Genomic DNA, 21819 nt, shown 5'->3' on the forward strand with positions numbered 1-21819 from the left:
GGTACCTCTCTTTCTTCTCTGCTCTCTGCCTTTTCCATCCCCTTCCTCTCCTGGTTACAATGCCCAAGAAAAGAGAGGGAACAGAGTAGAGAGGGACAGAAAAGAGAGGGAACACAGAATAGAGAAGGACAGAAAAGAGAGGGAACACAGAATAGAGAAGGACAGAAAAGAGAGGGAACACAGAATAGAGAAGGACAGAAAAGAGAGGGAACACAGAATAGAGAAGGACAGAAAAGAGAGGAAACACAGAGTAAATAGGGACAGAAAAGAGAGGAAACACAGAGTAGATAGGGACAGAAAAGAGAGGGAACACAGAGGTGTGATGACACACAGCCCCCTGCTGAGAGAGTGAGTCCACCACACACAGTCACAAACAGCAATCTGCCCCTGTTCTGTTATGTTACACATACTGTCCATTTATCAAAGGTTCATTTCTTTATCCATTTACACAAGTATGTAAGCTTCCCTTTTTTCCATTGAAATTAGGAACAACATTTGCACAGAAAGATGTTTAATCTGTTGATATTTTAACATTGGTGACACTGAACAAAGACGCACTGAGGGGAGAGGAGAGTCTCTGCCTGCCCGTCCTTTCAGCTTTGTCAATCTGTGTGTGATTAAAACATGGTGTTGGATTCTGTTTGACGATGAATAATGATGAATAGTGATGAATAATGCAAGGAAGTGCTTGTGTAATAAAGGACAAATAAAAATGGACAAATAATCTTCCCAGTCCACAATTAAGTTTCCTACATACAGGCACACAGCTGTGTCAGGCTCCACCTACTGGCACATAGTTTAAGGTCTTACTCAAGTCATTACCCAAGTACTTTTTTGTCATCTAGATGTAAATATACTTTCATATTTCTCATGGCTACATCAGTAAGTATTCATGTCTGTTTTAAACTAGTGCTTTTAGATAGTATGACCTAACACACTTTCTCTCCTTTCCCGATTTCTCTTCTCTAAGCTACAGTAATATCTGTGGTGTTGGTGTGTACACACACAGCTGCCTGGGCTGAGCCAGATTTCTCTTCTCTAAGCTACAGTAATATCTGTGGTGTTGGTGTGTACACACACAGCTGCCTGGGCTGAGCCAGATTTCTCTTCTCTAACCTACAGTAATATCTGTGGTGTTGGTGTGTACACACACAGCTGCCTGGGCTGAGCCAGATTTCTCTTCTCTAAGCTACAGTAATATCTGTGGTGTTGGTGTGTACACACACAGCTGCCTGGGCTGAGCCAGATTTCTCTTCTCTAAGCTACAGTAATATCTGTGGTGTTGGTGTGTACACACACAGCTGCCTGGGCTGAGCCAGATTTCTCTTCTCTAAGCTACAGTAATATCTGTGGTGTTGGTGTGTACACACACAGCTGCCTGGGCTGAGCCAGATTTCTCTTCTCTAAGCTACAGTAATATCTGTGGTGTTGGTGTGTACACACACAGCTGCCTGGGCTGAGCCAGATTTCTCTTCTCTAACCTACAGTAATATCTGTGGTGTTGGTGTGTACACACACAGCTGCCTGGGCTGAGCCAGATTTCTCTTCTCTAACCTACAGTAATATCTGTGGTGTTGGTGTGTACACACACAGCTGCCTGGGCTGAGCCAGATTTCTCTTCTCTAAGCTACAGTAATATCTGTGGTGTTGGTGTGTACACACACAGCTGCCTGGGCTGAGCCAGTTATCTATACAGGCAGGACAACAAAACTGATGATTTAACAGGGGCCAGCCCAGCACCTGATATGTGATATTACACCCAGATGGGGTGCATGGTGAATGGATGGAGTCCAACAGCACTAGAATGGCACCCTTGTGGGCCATGGTAGAGGGCAGGGAGAGAGAGTGCTCTTGAGAGAATAAAAGTCAAGCTTTTAATCAGGATTACTTGAAAGCGGTCTTGACAATATCTCCACGCTGCGCTTTTATGATAAGCCCCATCATATTCTGAGGGAAAGGGGGGAGACATCGGGTGGGGAGGAGAAGATGGGGTGGGGGAAGACATCAAATGGTGTGTAGGTGAGACGTTTTTCTACTGAAGAACCTTGAATCCTCTGACTTGACCTCCAACGGTGTACAGGTACATAAACTGTCCCTGGAGGAGGAGTGACGGATACAAAACTATTACGTCTGTAGCCCTCGATGAGGCTGTGATGATGAAGGTGCTTTGATGCTTATGAACACTAGCCTACCTACTACTTTCAATGGCAACGATGACTGCCTTGCGTCTCCCCTCATTCTCAAACATCCATGCATTTCTTTTATGGTCAAACTCTATTCTTGTATTTTCTAAAGAAACCTAACCCCTTGGCATATCTTTGCAGCTTGTTTGTGTGTCATGTATTTGTGGTGTCAGGTCATTTGTTGTAGCAAGCTATTTATTCCATCCAAACCCTCTGGTCCTCTACTTTCATTTGCTGATACACTTGTTCTGTTATGAGTGTGTATGCCTACTCTGCATGTTGGGGAAAATATCGACATTGTCTACTGTTCATCCCTCTTGACTGGAGCATAAGCCCATGGTCTTCCATATCAAATGTCAAGCATAAGGGCAAAACTCATAAACACAGTTCACACCTCAGGGCTGTACTGGCTGTAGTGATTGCTCTCCTCTTTAGAAAAAAGATTGGAAAGGAGCATTCAGAGGGTAACCAGGGTGAGAGGAATGTGTGCTGGAGCTGACCCAGCCGTTTTGACGTGTCTGTAGCACAGAAGTATTGACTATCTCCTTAGTCTGGGGCTCCCTGAGGATAGGGTCATTGTCTCCGTGTGTCTCTATTGTTTAAACTAACTCTGTTCTGGCTTCCTCACAAAATAATCTATGCCGGAAACAAATGAAACCATGATGAATGACAAGTGATATCCATGCTAATCAGATTGGAGTTTAAAAAGACTGTCTTTTTACTTGATGTGTACTCTCTGTTAAGTCTAGGGCTAGGCAATAATATAATGCTATACCATTAATATGATGTGACATTCCCATACTGTTCGCCAATTCATTACAAATTGCTCCAACACCAATGCAACCCCAGATTGGACCTAAGTTAGCGGAAAAAAACAACTATATTTGAAAGCAAGACATTTTCAATTTGTAGATGCAAAATATCTCAGTGCTTATCTTTTGATGACTTTCATCTCATTTGGAATTAGCATATCCCAGTGAAGTGTACAGTAATTTCTCTTTGATGATTGGCTCGTCTGTAATAGACTGAGCATTTCCTTGGTCTCCCTCCTGCCCTCTCCCTCTCCTCTCCGTTGGTGAGAGAATCACATCTTTGAAGTGTGCTTTGACCACCGGAGCGGTGAGAAAGCACTAATATCATCCTGACCCAAAATGAAAGGGATTAGGCTGTAAAACCTGCAGCAGAAGGCTATCTGGACGTACAGGTGATGTTGTGTTTGTTGTTTGTGTTTTCTCCTTTAAAAAGGGGGATATTATCTCAAAGATGCCATCCTGGAGCGTTAAGCTCCCGGGGCCTTCAAATGTTTTGGTTGTAGAGATGAGCCCCATTTTAAGAGCATGTCTCCTTTGGGAACATCCATGACTCCTTGTCAGCCTTCCCTCCTCCCTCCCTTCCCTCCTCCCTCCCTTCCCTTACCGCCCCTTTGTCAATTTTGGGATTTTTAGATTTATTTCCATGAAGCAGATTAATTCTCTGCCCAGTCATGTTTCCTATAAAGAACAGAGAGAGAGAGAGATGTGAAAAGAATTGAATCCTTCATATTCTACCAGCCAAGGCCCTCTCTGTTCCACAGCCAAGAGCCATAGATTGCTTTTGTTTGAGTCGGGGTTTAGGTGGCACGAAAACGTTGCAATTATTTGTACAATTAGTCGTAATTACGGTATAAGCATTTATCTTGTGTGCCCAAGAAGTTGTGGCGTGTATTCTACGGGGGAGAATAGGAGGAATTAATATAGATTGTTTTTCCTTCCAGAAAGTGCAGCTTGTTTCGTTGATGGCAATTAGCTGCTAATACCCGTGAGATCTCCCTTCTGCTCTGCACTACCTCGTGCTGCTTCCTTCCCAGCTCCACTATGGACTCAGGCAGGCGGGAGGGTTGTTAGTGAGTTTGGTGTTGTGAAATTCCAGCATTAAGGCTGTTTAGTGTTGTTTTTTATGAAGTTATTAGCAGTAAGGTTAGTCTTAAAGTGGTTCAGTGTTGTGGCGTTAAGTTTTCAAACATTATGGTTGTTGTGAAGTTAGAGTGTGTTAAGGTTGAGTGTAGGAGGCAGTGCTGTGACTAAACATGGATTTTGGATAGGGAACATTCTGCATATGTGTATCTGAGGCAAAATAACTCATCAAGGACACAGGGGGCTTAGATGTAATGTTCGTTAAAAGTATAGATACACAGACTGGATAAACAGTAGATAGTGAAGTCAACATGCCTTTTGTCTTGGTGCCTGATTATTTGTTTCAGGTTTTGTATATTTACTTAGTTGTTTCACAAACTAGCCTACATGAAAGTGTACACACTTATGTGCCTGAGTTAAGGTGTGTACACAATGTACTGTATGTGTGAGAGAGAGACTAGAGAGTGAATGTAGCTGTTTTAACAATCTACAGTATAGCACTCTGGTGTCCTGCTAAGTCTTCCTAATTTCCTGAGAGGTGTTGAAGATGACCAGACACGTAATGTATGGTCTAGCCTCTGTTATGGGATGATAAAAAGATCCTGTCTGATTTTTATGGGGGGTGAACTAAATGTCTGAGATTCAGTGACCACCAAAGTAGCCCACCACTGTCACTTAGTGGAACAGATTTGTATTTCTTTATCTTGAGCCTTTTACTGCAGTGAGCTAAATCAGGGTCACGCAGAGGGTTTCTTGGTAGTCTTAAGCAATTCTTCTTTGAAACAAAAGTACACACACGTGGTTATGGGCTTTAAAAAAAAGACACCTGTTCCATGTCATGCCCCCCGTGTGGCTCAGTTGGTAGAGCATGGCGCTTGCAACGCCAGGGTTGTGGGTTCGATTCCCACGGGGGGCCAGTACAAAAAAAGTATGAATGTATGTACTTGTAAGTCGCTCTGGATAAGAGCGTCTGCTAAATGACTTAAATGTAAATGTAATGTCAGATTTAGAGTTGAAATGTATTACATTTTTTGTTTGCATCCCAATATGTGACCGACATGCTCAAATCGGTCTTCAAATAAAATAAAATAAAAGTTTATTTGTCACGTGCGCCGAATACAACAGGTGTAGTAGACCTTACAGTGAAATGCTTACTTACAGGCTCTAACCAATAGTGCAAAAAAGGTGTTAGGTGAACAATAGGTAAGTAAAGAAATAAAACAACAGTAAAAAGACAGGCTATATACATACAGTAGCGAGGCTATAAAAGTAGCGAGGCTACATGCAGACACCGGTTAGTCAGGCTGATTGAGGTAGTATGTTCATGTAGATATGGTTAAAGTGACTATGCATATATGATGAACAGAGAGTAGCAGTAGTGTAATGAGGGGTTGGCGGGTGGTGGGTGGCGGGACACAATGCAGATAGCCCGGTTAGCCGATGTGCAGGAGCACTGGTTAGTCGGCCCAATTGAGGTAGTATGTACATGAATGTATAGTTAAAGTGACTATGCATATATGATAAACAGAGAGTAGCAGCAGCGTAAAAAGAGGGGTTGAGGGGGGCACACAATGCAAATAGTCCGGGTAGCCATTTGATTACCTGTTCAGGAGTCTTATGGCTTGGGGGTAAAAACTGTTGCGAAGCCTTTTTGTCCTAGACTTATCACTCCGGTACCACTTGCCATGCGGTAGTAGAGAGAACAGTCTATGACTGGGGTGGCTGGGGTCTTTGACAATTTTTAGGGCCCTCTGACACCGCCTGGTGTAGAGGTCCTGGATGGCAGGTTGCTTAGCCCCAGTGATGTACTGGGCCGTACGCACTACCCTTGCGGTCAGAGGCCGAGCATGTAGCAAAAATTTTAACATTGGATAAAAGTAGAAAATGTTATATCCTACAGTACAGTTGAGGAGCAATGGAGAGGTAATTATGCTTTGAAAGTTGATAAACTTGTAACCTCACTTTTGAGAAAATGGCCCTTAAATGTTTTGGTTAACCTGCTGGAGAGGTCTTCCTTTGTCGACACCCATTCAGCATCGTTCACATCCTCTTAAGCCTTAGCCCCACCCATCTCGTTTAGGATTCACATGAGTCCATGTACTAAACAACCAAAGATTTTAAGACTAAAGGCTGGTTTATACTACATCTATCGACAGTTGTCGCAATGACATCAGGTACATTCTATTGTCGTCCGACACCAAACTTGTCGTTGACGTTATGAACAAGAATAAACACAAAACTACAGGCTGCATGATTGTAAAAAATTGCATAAGTAGTGTATTTTAACACAAATAAATCCACCTGTTTATAAATTAATTTAGTATCAATCTAGCAAAAAATCCTTGTTTTGATTAGTTTCTAGCTTGTTAGCTAGCTAGCTAATGTTAAGTTAGCTGGCTAGCCATTTCAAATAATGACCACATCATATAGCTGACAACGCCTTCACTTTAGCTCATTTGTCTTCATTATTACAGGAAAATAAACTCACACCAAAATTATTATTTACAATTTAATGGCAAGCCAATTTTTAGGTGTAGTGAAATGGTTACTTGCATAGTGGAGTATTTTGTTTCATCATGCAGCTTGCTAGCTAGGTAAACAATGAACCATAATCCCAATTCATAACGTTACTCTTTTGCATGAATCTGCAGGTAGCTAATCAACCAGGTTCAATATTAGCTAGCTAGGTAACAGTACGCTTTAACTGGAAATGAAAACGACTTTCTGACAAAATGTGTATAATATCTGTAAATTTAGCTAGCTACATGAACGGAATCTTCTCACTCTCTGTCACAGATACCATGGATGCCCTTACAACAGCCTTCTGTGTTTTCTCTTTTTGACTTCCTCTGCATATTTACTGTCTCCTTAGCTATCATACTCTAATTCCAATGGGCATTCCACTGATTTCAAAACTTGGTCCTCCAGAAAGTGGAGAGCAACATTTTTGCAGTTCTACTATGTGATATCTTTCAAAAAAGTAGTGTTAGAAAGGATTACTTACACATACTGACCGGCTCATGTTATAGACAGAAGCGTGGTACATGGCAGACCAATCCAAACTCATGTCTCGGCATGTCCAGCCCATCCATTATCTCAGCCAATCATTGCTAGCGGGAAGGTTCCTGGCTTTTTCCGTGGCTAAACCAACTAGTCTCGTAATTTAACAAATGCATTTGTATTTACAGATGGCATACATGTTGTAATTAAGGCACATGAAAGTTCACATGTTCCAGAAGGCATTTCTGCCCCCAAAATCTTTTTGATAAAAAAAAAAGTTTATGTTCAAATGTCTCTCCTATGAAGTAGTGACGCAAGACATATGCCTTGTTTCCTGAAACAAGCCACATATTATGCTTTATATACAGTACCAGTCAAAAGTTTGGACACACCTACTCATTCAAGGGTTTTTCTTTATTTTTACTATTTTCTTGTAGAATAATAGTGAAGACATCAAAACTACGAAATAACACATATGGAATCATGTAGTAACCAAAAAAGTGTCAAGTAAATCAAAATATATTTTAGATTTTAGATTCTTCAAAGAAGCCACCCTTTGCCTTGATGACAGCTTTGCACACTCTTGGCATTCTCTCATCCAGCTTCATGAGGTAGTCACCTGGATTGCTTTTCCAACAGTCTTGAAGGAGTTTCCACATTAGTGAGCACTTGTTGTCTGCTTTTCCTTCACTCTGCGGTCCAACTCATCCCAAACCATCTCCATTGGGTTGAGGTCGGGTGATTGTGGAGGCCAGGTCATCTGATGCACCACTCCATCACTCTCCTTCTTGGTCAAATAGCCCTTACACAGCCTGGAGGTGTGTTTTGGGTCATTGTCCTATTGAAAAACAAATGATAGTCCCACTAAGCGCAAACCAGATGGGATGGCTTATCGCTGCAGAATGCTGTGGTAGCCATGCTGGTTAAGTGTGCCTTGAATTCTAAATAAATCACAGACAGTGTCACCAGCAAAGCACCCCCACACCATCACACCTCCTCCTCCATGCTTCACGGTGGGAACCACACATGCGAAGATTATCCGTTCACCTACTCTGCGTCTCACTAAGACACGGTGGTTGGAAACAAAAATCTAAAATTTTGACTCATCAGACCAAGGAACAGCGTTCCACCATTCTAATGTCCATTGCTCGTGTTTCTTGAACCAAGCAAGTCTCTTCTTATTATTGGTGTCCTTTAGTAGTGGTTTCTTTGCATCAATTCGACCATGAAGGCCTGATTCACACAGTCTCCTCTGAACAGTTGATGTTGAGATGTGTCTGTTATTTGAACTCTCTGAAGCATTTCTTTAGGCAGCAATCTGAGGTGCAGTTAATTGCCAATTTCTGAGGCTGGTAACTAATGAACTTATCCTCTGCAGCAGAGGTAACTCTGGATCTTCCTTTCCTGTGGCGGTTCTCATGAGAGCCAGTTTCATCCTAGCGCTTGATGGTTTTTGCAACTCCACTTGAAAAAACTTTCAAATTTTGAAAATTGACTGACCTTCATGTCTTAAAATAATGATGGACTTTCGTTTCTCTTTGCTTATTTGAGCTGTTCTTGTCATAATATGGACTTGGTCAAATAGGGCTATCTTCTGTATACCACCCCTACCTTGTCACAACACAACTGATTGTCTCAAACGCATTAAGGAAAGAAATTCCACAAATTAACTTGTAACAAAGCACACCTGTTAATTGAAATGCATTCCAGGTGACTACCTCATGAAGCTGGTTGAGAGAATGCCAAGAGTGTCATCAAGGCAAAGGGTGGCTACTTTGAAGAATCTCAAATGTAAAATATATTTTGATTTGTTAAACACTTTTTTGGTGACTACATGATTCCATATGTGTTATTTCATAGTTTTGATGTCTTCACTATTATTCTACAATGTAGAAAATAGTTTTAAAAAACCTTGAATGAGTAGGTGTGTCCAAACTTTTGACTGGTCCTGTACATCACAGAAGACTGAAATATAACAAAACCATTTGACATAGAAACACCAGATTTTAAAAATGTGTTTAAATTATGTTTATTAATTATTACATTTTGAAAAATATTAATAACATCCCACCCATGAGGCCACTAGGGTGATTTTGTCATTTGATTGCAGCAATGGGTTACTACTACAGTGCTGTGAAGTACTATGCTGCTGTGTTCCAGTGCTTATTACTGTATTGTGTCCCATTAATATTTGAGTGCTACATATTGTCAAGTAGGTGTAGGGCTTCAACACCACTTAACAGTGAAGTGTACTTACCTCACCTTGCTTTATTTCTTCCAGAGACATCCTTCCATGCAGGCAGACATCCATCCGCCATATTGGTTTTCCTCCTTCCTGTTTATATTGAACTTGACCTCTGAACCCTGAACTCCTGCATAATCTTGGTAATCATTTCATTTTTTATTTGATACGTTTTATTAATTTCAAAATTTGGCAATTTTCTCATCATCATATAATTTCCAGATGTCATTTCCAGATGTCTTGTTATTTAATCTTCTTCATACCTTTGTCCCTTCTGATTATCATGATATGTTCTCAATTTAGGCATTTAGAAATGACTGCATTTTTCTATTCATTTATATCTGTGTCCTTTTCATTATTCCCTAATTCTCTACATTCTCAATGACCTCCTCTGTCCTTAACCCGTAACACATCTACAAATACATAGCAATTTGTTTGCTCATGTCTTTGCTTCTTATTATGTGTCTTATTGTTTTATTTTTAATTTTAATTTGATAGAATATCTAATTAGTCATGTTTTCATTGACAATGTTGTTGTTTTTTTTACCAAGGATTCCCATTCCCCTCCTCCCTGTGTGTGCATATGTGTATTTGTGTTAGAGAAAGAAGGAGAGAGCGGGAGACAAAGATAATTCAGTATTATTCTATTAAGTAACTCAGTGGATCCATTTTTTTCCATATGTTAGGTATCGCCTTTTACAAATTCTGACTGAATGATTCTTGAAGGACACGCACCAATCGGGTTAATATGAAAGACATTTCCACCCCCTGCCTCCTGGCTGCCTGTGTGAGGGCCAGGGTTGGACATGAGGCGAGCTGGCGGCAGGAGAGAAGAGGGGAGTCACAAGGTTGCCACCCAGAGCAGTAGACTTGCTTGTCTCAGCAGAGTAAACATCACCCCTCGTCTGCACGCAGTAATAGCTAACAGAGAAGGACGTGGACAGAAACACTATGAGGAGGATAGGGACTGGCTTCTGGCTCTGTCTAGCACAGCAGGCCGCATGGCACACAGGCATTCCTTTTTTATCTTCTCCTTCCCAGTCCCCCTAAAAACAAGCAATGAGTCTCCACCCTTGTTTAAAGCAGTGGGCACAGGCATTATCATAGTCACAGAGACACATACTCATTCACCTACTTACCCATACACACACACACACACACACACACACACACGGTTTGTGATGACAGGACAGGGATCACGCTGCATTTGTTAACAAGTGTCCTATCTGCCCCTCCTCGTATTGGCTGGTTCAGGGTGATGCGATCGGACCTCTCTAATGCTACTGCTCTTCTCCTCAGACAAGTGGAGTGTGGCCGGGGGTCGCAAGGGTGACTGGGTCCTATCTGTGGCTCTGCCACAAACACACACAGGCATGCAAACAAACATACACACAGGTTTGTACAAACGCACACACAGATTCGCACACTCACACACAGAGAATCAGACAAACACACACACAGACTGTCTCTCACACACACACACACACACACACACGAGTGCATGCACACACAGTCAGTCTGTCACGTCGGTGCCTGCTCTGCATAAAGGAAATTGTGAGCGATAGAGAACATCTTTGGCTCTGACCTGCGATTGTTTGGCAGATTTTTTGATTAGCTGTCTTCCCCTGCCTGTCAACTTCCAACCCTTCAGCTGGAGGAGGGGGGGGGGGGGGGGGGGGTGATATTGCTGGCACCAATATTGAGATGAAATTTGTCTCAAGCAATAACAAACAGATAGCACCACAGTTAGGTTAGCCCCACCGAAAAGGAAATTTGGGCATTATAAGCCAATGCTACCTACAGTAATAGAGCTGCAGACTGTAACATTCACATGCTGTGAGGTGCTTCCAATTAGAGCCCAGCCCACTCGGCATCTCGCATACATTACAACAAATACAAACACAGCTAAATCTCTTCTCTTCAGTTGTATTTATACAGCAGTTTTCACAGAGACATTTGTTAGAGTGACTTTAACAAGAGACCCCTTTTCTTTTCTCTTCTTCCCCTAAGTAGGAAGTTAGCGCAGTAGGCTACTGTTCCCAGGGCAAACCTCCCTCTGGTTCGAGGCCTTAAGAGGAAGCACACTCATCAGAGAGACTCATCCTGCTCTGCTGGACGAAAGGCCAAAAGTTCATTGGCAATTATTTGTGACTTGGGGGGGTGTATCAAAAACAATGTCCTCTATGAGATCCAATCTGCCCGTTGTATCTGCGCGTCAAGCTGGCGAGGAGCGGCATTTAAAATCTAATTTATTTCAGCTGCGCTGAATGACACTATGCAAAAAGGTCGAGCCTGTTATTTCTCACACGCAGAGGGAACACATAGTACATCTCCTAAATGTGTTTGGTGAGAGAGAGAGAGAGAGAAACGAGAGAGAAACGAGAGAGAGAGTAGAGAGAGAGAGAAAGAGACAGAGACTGAGTGAGATGTGAGGAATGAAGGGAACCGTGTTTGCCGTATCAGGTGGATGAAGAGAGAGAGAGAGCAGGGGATTATGGTTAGCATACTCAGAAAGGCCATGAATTCAAATGATCCCTACCAAGAACGCGATGGAGATTTTAGTCTTACGTCTGCCTTCACTCCTTTATCTATGTACTGCATGTCACTACCTCTACAATCACAGTCCTGACTGTTCACTGTGATTTATGTTTGGAAACTTGATGGTTTCCCCCAGTACACAGATTTGACATTTGATTAAAAAAAGCCTAAACCCTAAACATGGCCCGCTATGTTCTGTAATGAAATACTCGTCCTTTGCGAAGAGCCTGTTTAATATGTGTTAAGATGGAGCTGGTGAGACCCCTCAGCCACATCAAAGGTGTTCCTCCTCCCAAAGCCTGTGTAGTCTCTTCTGAAGCTCCCCTCCTATCCAATCACACATTCACCCCAGGATCTCACACAGCAATCTCTCCGACACCGGGATTTTGGTTCATTAAAACCACCAGACTGATTCGCCACCTCGGTATCTTGACTTATCTGCCTAGCTGTCCTGTTATAGCGTTTGGTGCAGCTAGCGCTGCTTGTCCCTCGTTGACCTGTTTTGTTAACTCCACCGCTGTATTTCACCACCTGATTAGATGTCACTCAATTAAAAGCACATTGCTGTTGAGAGAACAGAGCAGAGTGGCCTTGCCATAGCTCCCTTGTTGCCATGGATGTGAGTGCGCGCGTGTGTGTATGTGTGCTGGGGGGGGGGGGGGGGGGGGGGCTAGTAGGGCTGCCTAGACCTAGCGAAGCTCCCACAGCACCAGCAGGAAAAGCTCAGGCTGCACAAGGAGAGATATACAGTACAGAGAAACAGAAACTTTCACACCCAATCAATGAGAGCCGTGTGGCTTGACTTCTTTTTTTATCATAGGAAAATTAAAAAGGATGTGCCTAGCAAGTCACAGAGGACTCTCCCGTTTAATAGTCAGCTATGAGAGGCGAGGATTAATAGACCTCTCCTAATATAACTCGCATTGGTGGTCCCCTAGCAGCCCCCGATCAGGTAAGGCCCAGTGAAGCAAAGATCATTTATAAGTGGTTCATTATTTTACCTTCAGATTCCTCCGTCTGCCATTGATTTAATAAACACTGATGTATCTGCTTGTAAGGGAGAAGTGCCATTTTTCATTTGGTAGATCTGCTAGATTTGTTATCATTGTTCTCTTGTAGAGCCTTTGGCATTTGCAGCCCGAACGATCCCAACCGTGAGCATAGAAACTGGAGAAAAGAGTCCAATTCTTTTGAATGTTTGCTGAATTTTCCTAAAGAAAATAGTATCTTTATTGCTGAGACTCAATGTCAAATTTCCGCTCATCAAGATATGGCAGTGTACGTAACTGAAAGTGTCTTATAAAGTTCTATCAAACTGCTCTGGCTACCCAGTGAATGGATTCAACAATGTGTGACAACAACAGTAAGGAAAAATAATGAATGATCTATCAATGTTGTTCAGATGATTAATGTGTTTGTTTTTATTGTGTGATGGACCAACACGCTTGTCTGAAAGGAATGTTCCTCTCATTTCCTCATATTGATGGAGGCTAGTAAGACACCATAAGCTATGTCTCAACCTCTGTGTTGTAGTGGGACTTATTTCTTCAGTTGAGCCTTTTTGTATACAGGTTGTTCTCATTGAGATTACATGTATTTTACAAGAGAGACCTGTTCACGGTGACACAACGTATGTTGTACATGTGGATGGGAGAATCTTTATCTTCACAATGTTTCCATTAGAAAGACATGGTTGTGTGTAACAAACAGGAGAAGGTGATGGGGCAGAAGTGTGTTGCCGGGAGCATCTCTGATCAAGATGAAAATGACATGGAAGGATCAATCTGGTGTGCGTAAATCTGGTGTGCGTAAATCTGGTGTGCGTAAATCCCTCCTGTCCCGTTGCATGCCATACATTTTCCTGTTCTGTTTCGCTCATAACAAAAATCATTTAAAGGTCACATTCTGTCTGTCAAAAAGAAAACAGCCTTAATGCATTATGGGCAACCTTTGAGGCTTACTGTATGTTATGTTTGTCTGAAAGCAGTGACCGATTCTTGGCATCTCGGATAAAATGTGAGAAACGTGTAGATAGGAAGGTTAAATGTATTTTTAGAGTATAATAAGTTTGACAAAATCCTCACTTAAGATGTTAAAATGTTCAGAAGGGTAATTACGAAAAAATAATGACCCTCTCTAGAAGTGATATGTGTAGCCCTGTAAGATAATAATAGGCATTGGTGTAATACAGAAATGATTCCCATCCAAGCATACATTTTTCATTTATCAGAAGACTGCAGACTTTGCAAAATCTCACTGGTGGTTGATGCATTTACTTAAAATAGCTTGGCGCATGCTACCCTGACGGACATACAAAAATATTGCTAATGAGAGAACCCAACCCAGCCTGGGTGGCAGAGCGGAGCAGAGGAGAAGAGAGGGGAGGGAGAGCGCCTTGGTTACCATGACAGGCACAGCTCCAGCAGGCAGCATCCAGCACTATATATCTATGTCAGGGTCCAGAGAACCAGGGACACATCTAATGAATACATGATGGATGGGTCAAAATCCAGTTTTTTTTTTCAGGTCTGAATGTCAGTGTTCAGAGAGGGGAGAGGGGCGTTGTGAGGTGCTAGACAGAACACCAAACCTATGAATGCAATAACTGTTCAAAGATCACAGTGAGATCAGTGTCTATCTATCCCCCGACCCCCTCTCCTCCTGGCTCCCCCACACACACACACACATCCAGCCAGAGAAGCCTGACCTTTAAGAGTAGCAGCATAGGGATATGGAGCTATGCATCATGAAGCCTCACGGAGCCTCACGGCCCACAGCCTCAGGCACTTGGCATTCTGGGAGAGAGATGTCTTCAGGGATAATCTGATCAAAGAGGAAACATGCACTGTTATCAAAGCAGTCACAGCACAACGCTCACACCTGTGTTTGCCAACAATAATGGTACTACTCTGTTCAGTTCGTATAGCCTTGTTTAAATCAATTTGAAAACTTCTATATGTGGATACAGACTACACAAAAGCAATAAACGTCATGTGAAACAGGAAATGACTGTTTAAGCGCTTTATTAGAACTATTGCTTAGATTGTTCAGCGTTGTATTCTCTAGCCAGACTTATGGTTTGTTTGAATATAACAAGCTTTACCGTAAACAACTGAGCTTGATGATTTGTCAATCTTTCAAATAACCTGAAAAAGTCACATTATACCTATGATTTACGTACAGCACCCCACGACAACAACAACAACAACAACGACAGTTTTTATTTCCTTAAGCCTTTATTCAGACCAACAATATAATAGAGCTTTATGAATAGTTGATGTAGAGGTTTGAGTGATGGGTGTTGTGCTCTTCTATCTGCATGGCTGAGGCCGGCCAGCCAGGCAGCTCCACCAGATAGTGACTGACTGAAAGCACCCAGAATAAATGGAGGGAAAGGGAAGAAAGGCTGGAGCAGCTAGGGGGGGAGAGGAGAGGAGCAGTGGCCCTTTCCACTCACCGTGGCTGGGTCAATATAAAACCTCATTACTGGGGTGTCATAGAACATTTGTGCACTTTCTGCTCCATCTAGCAGCAATTTTGCTGGATAAGCACTGCTCTCGTTTGGCCCGTTTTAAGCATTTTCACTAAAGAAAGGCTTGCAAACAGGAAGCCATAGCTTCCCCCACAGGGGCCCTGGCAGCTCAAATCCCTCTAGCACTGCCTCTGCTCTTATAGTGTGTGTGTTAGTAGTATGTGTTAGTAGTGTGTGTGTTAGTTGTGTGTGTAAGTAGTGTTTGCGTGTGTGTTAGTAGTGTGTGTGTGTGTGTGGTGTGTGTGTGTGTTAGTAGTGTGTTGTAGACAGTCAGAGCATGTGTAACCCTGCTCCTGTCATTGTGTGTTAGTTGTGTGTGTAAGTAGTGTTTGCGTGTGTGTTAGTAGTGTGTGTGTGTGTGTGGTGTGTGTGTGTGTGTGTGTTAGTAGTGTGTCGTAGACAGTCAGAGCATGTGTAACCCTGCTCCTGTCATTGTGTGTAGTTGTAGTGTGTATTCTTTGTGTGCAGGCCTAGTTGTGTGGTCTATGATCCTATGTTTGCAGAATGGCACAGCTTAGCCCGGATTTAATGTGCTCAGAGTATGAGAACTTGTCTGGCGCTTCTCATGTATAGCCAGATTTGAACAGTCAGTGTCTCTCTGCTCCTGTGTGTGTATATTATTTTGAGATGTGTGTCTGTTGAGAGGTTGAGTTAGTGGTTGTGGGGTTTTAAACACACAGCCAGGCCCTGCTTTGACACCCACTGTTAACTCAGTATTTAATCCTCTAATAACCTAGTTAAAATGCCGCTGTGAGAGACCCTCTGCATGTCACATTCCGACACACTTTTGCCTTCTACAGTACCATCCTCCTCTTCTCACCCCTCCTTTTCACCTCCGTACGTTTTGCTCTCTTTCCATGTCTACCCCCCCTCCATATCCCTTTTAACATGAAAGAACACCTTGGAGGGAAAATATTTTATTTTAATAATATTATTTTCCTGACTTCAGTATTCAGTCTGGTGGCGGTGTCGAGGTGGGGGTTGGAAGGGAGACATTGGCAGGCTATTCACATGTTAGAATGTTGGTCTTCCTACTGTACGTCCAAAATTGAATCTTATGAAAGCAAACAGAATGACATGCTTATAAATATGGATGGCTGCCTTCTGGACAAGCTGCTCAGACTGTGTGAGGCTTGGCCCCGCCGTTTCATAGCGGAACTCTGTAATTTCAGAAGCGAAAAAATCGAAGGCAAATAATAGAAAATAGGCCATCGCCGTTTGGCCACCCTGTAAAGCGAGGTTTTTTATACGAGACTGTATGTGCAGCAGATAAGCGGTGAGAGATACAGCGGTTGAGCAGAGCTCAGCTGAGCAGCATAATGTAGACTATCGCTACGCAACAAAGTCCCTGCATAATACATGGTCGGATAAAAGCCAAACAGGAGAAAGGTCAGGAAAATCCTGACCATAATTACTGACTGAATATTTGCTAGAGCTGCAACTAATTAAACCACGGACAAATTTCCTCTGTCTGTCCCAGCAGATCTACTGACCTGCATATTAATCACAAAGGATCATGGGAGAGCATGTGTGTAAGAAGTATTTTGTTGTGTGTGTTATTACAGTCACACACCACCCCAGGCCTTACCCTTGACTCTGCCATGGTGTCGCTCAGAAAGAATGCTAGGCCTGGAGGTGGAAGATCCAAAGGGCCGAAAGGTTGGCATGGGATGAAGAAGGGGTGGCTTCTTGCTGGAGCAAGGGGCATCGCCAATCAGCTCGCCCCTAATTCGAGTGGAGTGGGAGGGCTCCCCAGGCAGGGAAGGAGGAGGGGGTGGGAGACCACTAGCAGGGTGGGAAGGAGGAGGGGGTGGGAGACCACTAGCAGGGTGGGAAGGAGGAGGGGGTGGGAGACCACTAGCAGGGTGGGAAGGAGGCCTGTTGGTGTGTACATGTGTCTGAGGCGGGGAGATGAGGGGAGAGGCGGGTTGAAGCCTGGTAAAGCTGGAGCATGCTGTTAGCCACCTGCAGTATGTCCTGGGGAGTGAGCCTCTTTGATGGGAGAAACACATGTTGTGTGTGAGGAGGAGGAAGAGGAGGAGAAGGAAGCCAGCTGACAGATCGACTGGATCATGCTGTTTACCTCCGGTAGAGAGGCTGTAGGTGTCTGTCTTGTTAAGGCTGGACAGGTGCTGAGCATCTGAGTCAGATGAGAGAGGAGAGAGTAACAGGAAGGAATACAGGCGAGTCATAAGATACCATCAGTATGAATAGTATAACAGGAATGAAACATTGTCATCACAAATAACGTCAGTGTGGGATTTGTTTTACATGATATCTGTTGAATGAATGACATCAGTGTTCAATCTCTGTTTTGTCAATGAGGCTGTTGTTGTAAAGTAGCAGTTCTAACCTTGAATATAAAGTGAAAAGTCTGGTGTTGGATTGATTGGTCTGTTGCTGAGGAGGGATGGTTTGTGTGTGTGTGTGTGTGTGTGTGTGTGTGTGTGTGTGTGTGTGTGTGTGTGTGTGTGTGTGTGTGTGTGTGTGTGTGTGTGTGTGTGTGTGTGTGTGTGTGTGTGTGTGTGTGTGTGTGTGTGTGTATGAGTGTGCCTGTGTGCGCGTGTCTGTGCGTGTGTGTTTTCTTTCCTCTGGCTTCACTACTGCTGACAGCCAGGCATCAGGGAGAGTGTTTTACAGAACCCTGGGAGCCGAGCGACTAACTGTACACGACCTCCTGCATTGAATGATGAATGGAAATAAAAGCACCCCTCATCCGTCCCCTACAACACACCAACTCTCATCCACCCCCTACACTAGAGGTGGACCGATTATGATTTTTCAGCGCCGATACCGATTATTGGAGGACCAAAAAAGACGATACCGATTAATCGGACAATTTTTTTATTTTATTTGTAATAATGACAATTACAACAATACTGAATGAACACTTATTTTAACTTAATATAATACATCAATAAAATCAATTTAGCCTCAAATAAATAATGAAACATATTCAATTTTGTTTAAATAATGCAAAAACAAAGTGTTGGAGAAGAAAGTAAAAGTGCAATATGTGCCATGTAAGAAAGCTAACGTTTAAATTTCTTGCTCAGAACATGAGAACATATGAAAGCTGGTGGTTCCTTTTAACATGAGTCTTCAATATTCCCAGGTAAGAAGTTTTAGGTTGTAGTTATTATAGGAATTATAGGACTATTTCTCTCTATACGATTTGTATTTCATATACCTTTGACTATTGGATGTTCTTATAGGCACTTTAGTATTGCCAGTGTAACAGTATAGCTTCCGTCCCTCTACTCGCTCCTACCTGGGCTCGAACCAGGAACACATCGACAACAGCCACCCTCGAAGCAGCGTTACCTATGTAGAGCAAGAGGAACAACTACTCCAGGTCTCAGAGCGAGTGACGTTTGAAACGCTATTAGCGCGCACCCTGCTAACTAGCTAGCCATTTCACATCGGTTACACCAGCCTAATCTCGAGAGTTGATAGGCTTGAAGTCATAAACAGCTCAATGCTTGAAGCATTGCGAAGAGCTGCTGGCAAAACGCACGAAAGTGCTGTTTGAATGAATTCTTACGAGCCTGCTGGTGCCTACCATCGCTCAGTCAGACTGCTCTATCAAATCATAGACTTAATTATAACATAATAACACACAGAAATACGAGCCTTTGGTCATTAAAATGGTCGAATCCGGAAACTATCATTTCGAAAACAAAACGTTTATTATTTCAGTGAAATATGGAACCGTTCCGTATTTAATCTAACAGATGGCATCCCTAAGTCTAAATATTGCTGTTACATTGTACAACCTTCAATGTTATGTCATAATTATGTACAATTCTGGCAAATTAATTACGGCCTTTGTTAGGAGTAAATGGACTTCACACAGTTCGCAATGAGCCAGGCGGCCCAAACTGCTGCATATACCCTGACTGCTTGCACGGAACGCAAGAGAAATGATACAATTTCCCTAGTTATAAGAAATTCATGTTAGCAGGCAATATTAACTAAATATGCAGGTTTAAAAATATATACTTGTGTATTTATTTTAAAGAAAGGCATTGATGTTTATGGTTAGGTACACATTGGTGCAACGACAGTGCTTTTTTTGCGAATGCGCTTGTTAAATCATCACCTGTTTGTCGAAGTAGGCTGTGATTCAATGAGAAATTAACAGGCACCGCATCGATTATATGCAAGGCACTAGTAATATCATCAACCAAGTGTAGTTAACTAGTGATTATGTTAATATTGATTGTTTTTTATAAGATAAGTTTAATGCTAGCTAGCAACTTACCTTGGCTTCTTGCTGCCCTCGCGTAACAGGTAGTCAGCCTGACACGCAGGCTCCTCGTGGAGGTAAAAATATGTCGTTCTTCCCCTGAACAAGGCAGTTAACGCACCGTGCCTAGGCCGTCATTGAAAATAAGAATGTGTTCTTAACTGACTTGCCTAGTTAAATAAAGGTGTAAAAAAATAATATTATAATAATTTGGCAAATCGGTGTCCAAAACTTGATATCGGCCCTAATTAATTGGCCATTCCGATTAATCGGTCGACCTCTAGCCTACACCCCACCACACCACCCCTCATCCATCCCCTACACCCCACCACACCAACACTCATCCATTTGACCTCGATAGTTTGTGTGTATGCAATGATATGGAGGCTTTAAACAATCTATGTAGTTCTGTCCTTATCTAGTAATGTTCTGTATTATGTTATGTTTCATGTTTTGTGTGGACCCCAGGAAGAGTAGCTGCTGCTTTTGCAACAGCTAATGGGGACCCCTCACCATACCACCCTCATCCATCACCTACATCCCACCACACCAACCCTCATCCATCCCCTACATCCCACCACACCACCCGTCATCCATCCCCTACAACACAACAACTGTCATCCTCCCCCTATACCCCAACACACCACCCCTCATCCATCCCCTACATCCCACCCCACCAACCCTCATCCATCCCCTACATCCCACCACACCACCCGTCATCCATCCCCTACACTCTACCAACCCTCATCCATCCCATACACCTCACCACACAACCCCTCATCCATCCCCTACACCCAACCATACCAAACCTCATTATCACCTACACCCCACCACACCAACCCTCATCCATCCACTAAACCCCTACACCCCACCCCTCATCCATCCCCTACAGCCCACCACACCACCCCTCATCCATCTCTTACACCCCACCACACCATCCGTCATCCATCCCCTACACCCATCCAACCCTCATCCATCCATCCACGACACCCCACCACACCACCCCTCATCCATCCCCTACACACAACCATACCAACCCATATTATCACCTACACCCCAACACACTACCCCTCATCCATCCCCTACACCCACCAACCCCTACACCCCACCACTCATCCATCCCTACACTCCACCACACCATTCCTCATCATCCCTACACCCTACCACACCACCCCTCATCCATCCCCTACACCCCACCACCCCTCATCCATCCCCTACACCCCACTTCACCACCCCTCATCTATCCCCTACACCCCACCACACCAACCCTCATCCATCCCCCACACCCCACCACACCATACCTCATCCATCCCCTACACCCCACTTCACCACCCCTCATCTATCCCCTACACCCCACCACCCCTCATCCATCCCCCACACCCCACCACACCATACCTCATCCATCCCCCACACCCCACCCCACCACCCCTCATCCATCCCCTACACCCGACCACTCCAACTCCGAGTATTGCCTGCTATCCTGTATGCATAGTGTTTACAGATGGGTCGGTCTTCAAATCTCAGTGCCTATCAAAACCACAAAGAAACAGGGCAGTTCAGAGACTGTAAACAAAGATGGCACCTCTAGAAGAGTATTATATGTCTGTAGAACAATGCGGCTTTGACTGAGTTTTAGTTCCCAGAAGCTGAGTTGTATATTGCTGTGCTGCTGAATAGACAATAGCCACCTACCTCCATAAAACACAGAGAGAGCGAGAGAGGAGCAGGTGTACAGATGAACAGATCATTGCCGTAAGCATTGTTCAAGGAACCCACAGTGCTAATGATGTGTTATACCGCACCCTATGGGGGGGAGACCATAAAGCCAAGCCATCCAGTGAATTAGCTTGAATAGAACACAATGCATGCACAGGCTGGGCTGTATTGTGCTATGTTGTGTTGTGTTTTCCTCATCTCTATCAGCCCTAGGGTTGGATGTTGGAGCCTCGGAGCTCACTGACGCACATAACTGCCCCCTCGGTAGGGCAACCCTGCTGCCTGCCTGCCTGCCTGCCTGGGTGGATCAGCCATTGAGTGTGGCCTTCACAGTTATTCAGAAAGCAGACTCACTCCTGGCTGATTGTACTGGTGGCTCCAGGGATCTGCCATAATTGGATCCTTGGAAGTGGGTTGGAGAAGCTAAACAACCAGATTGCTGTTTGTTTATACCTTTTCATATATTA

General features: G+C 43.5%; 1 protein-coding gene and 1 non-coding gene across 3 annotated transcripts in view; both read left to right on the plus strand.

Moving 5' to 3' along the window:
* LOC129830024 (calmodulin-binding transcription activator 1) overlaps positions 1-21819 on the plus strand; it is a 228399-nt gene that overhangs the window by 68045 nt on the left and 138535 nt on the right. Inside the window, exon 4 of one of the 2 annotated variants that reach the window (XM_055892168.1) lies at positions 9357-10955. The exons of the other annotated variant lie outside the window; for it this stretch is intronic. Within the exon in view, the coding sequence (XP_055748143.1) occupies positions 9357-9443 (87 nt within the window). The 3' untranslated portion in view covers positions 9444-10955. Of the gene's footprint in view, positions 1-9356; positions 10956-21819 lie in introns of those variants that run through there. 2 annotated transcript variants of the gene reach the window in all.
* Positions 4916-4991, plus strand: trnaa-ugc (transfer RNA alanine (anticodon UGC)). The gene has a single exon. It is a non-coding gene; the product is annotated as a tRNA-Ala (tRNA).

Source organism: Salvelinus fontinalis, chromosome 31 (assembly GCF_029448725.1).
Source record: "Salvelinus fontinalis isolate EN_2023a chromosome 31, ASM2944872v1, whole genome shotgun sequence".
Taxonomy (NCBI): domain Eukaryota; kingdom Metazoa; phylum Chordata; class Actinopteri; order Salmoniformes; family Salmonidae; genus Salvelinus; species Salvelinus fontinalis.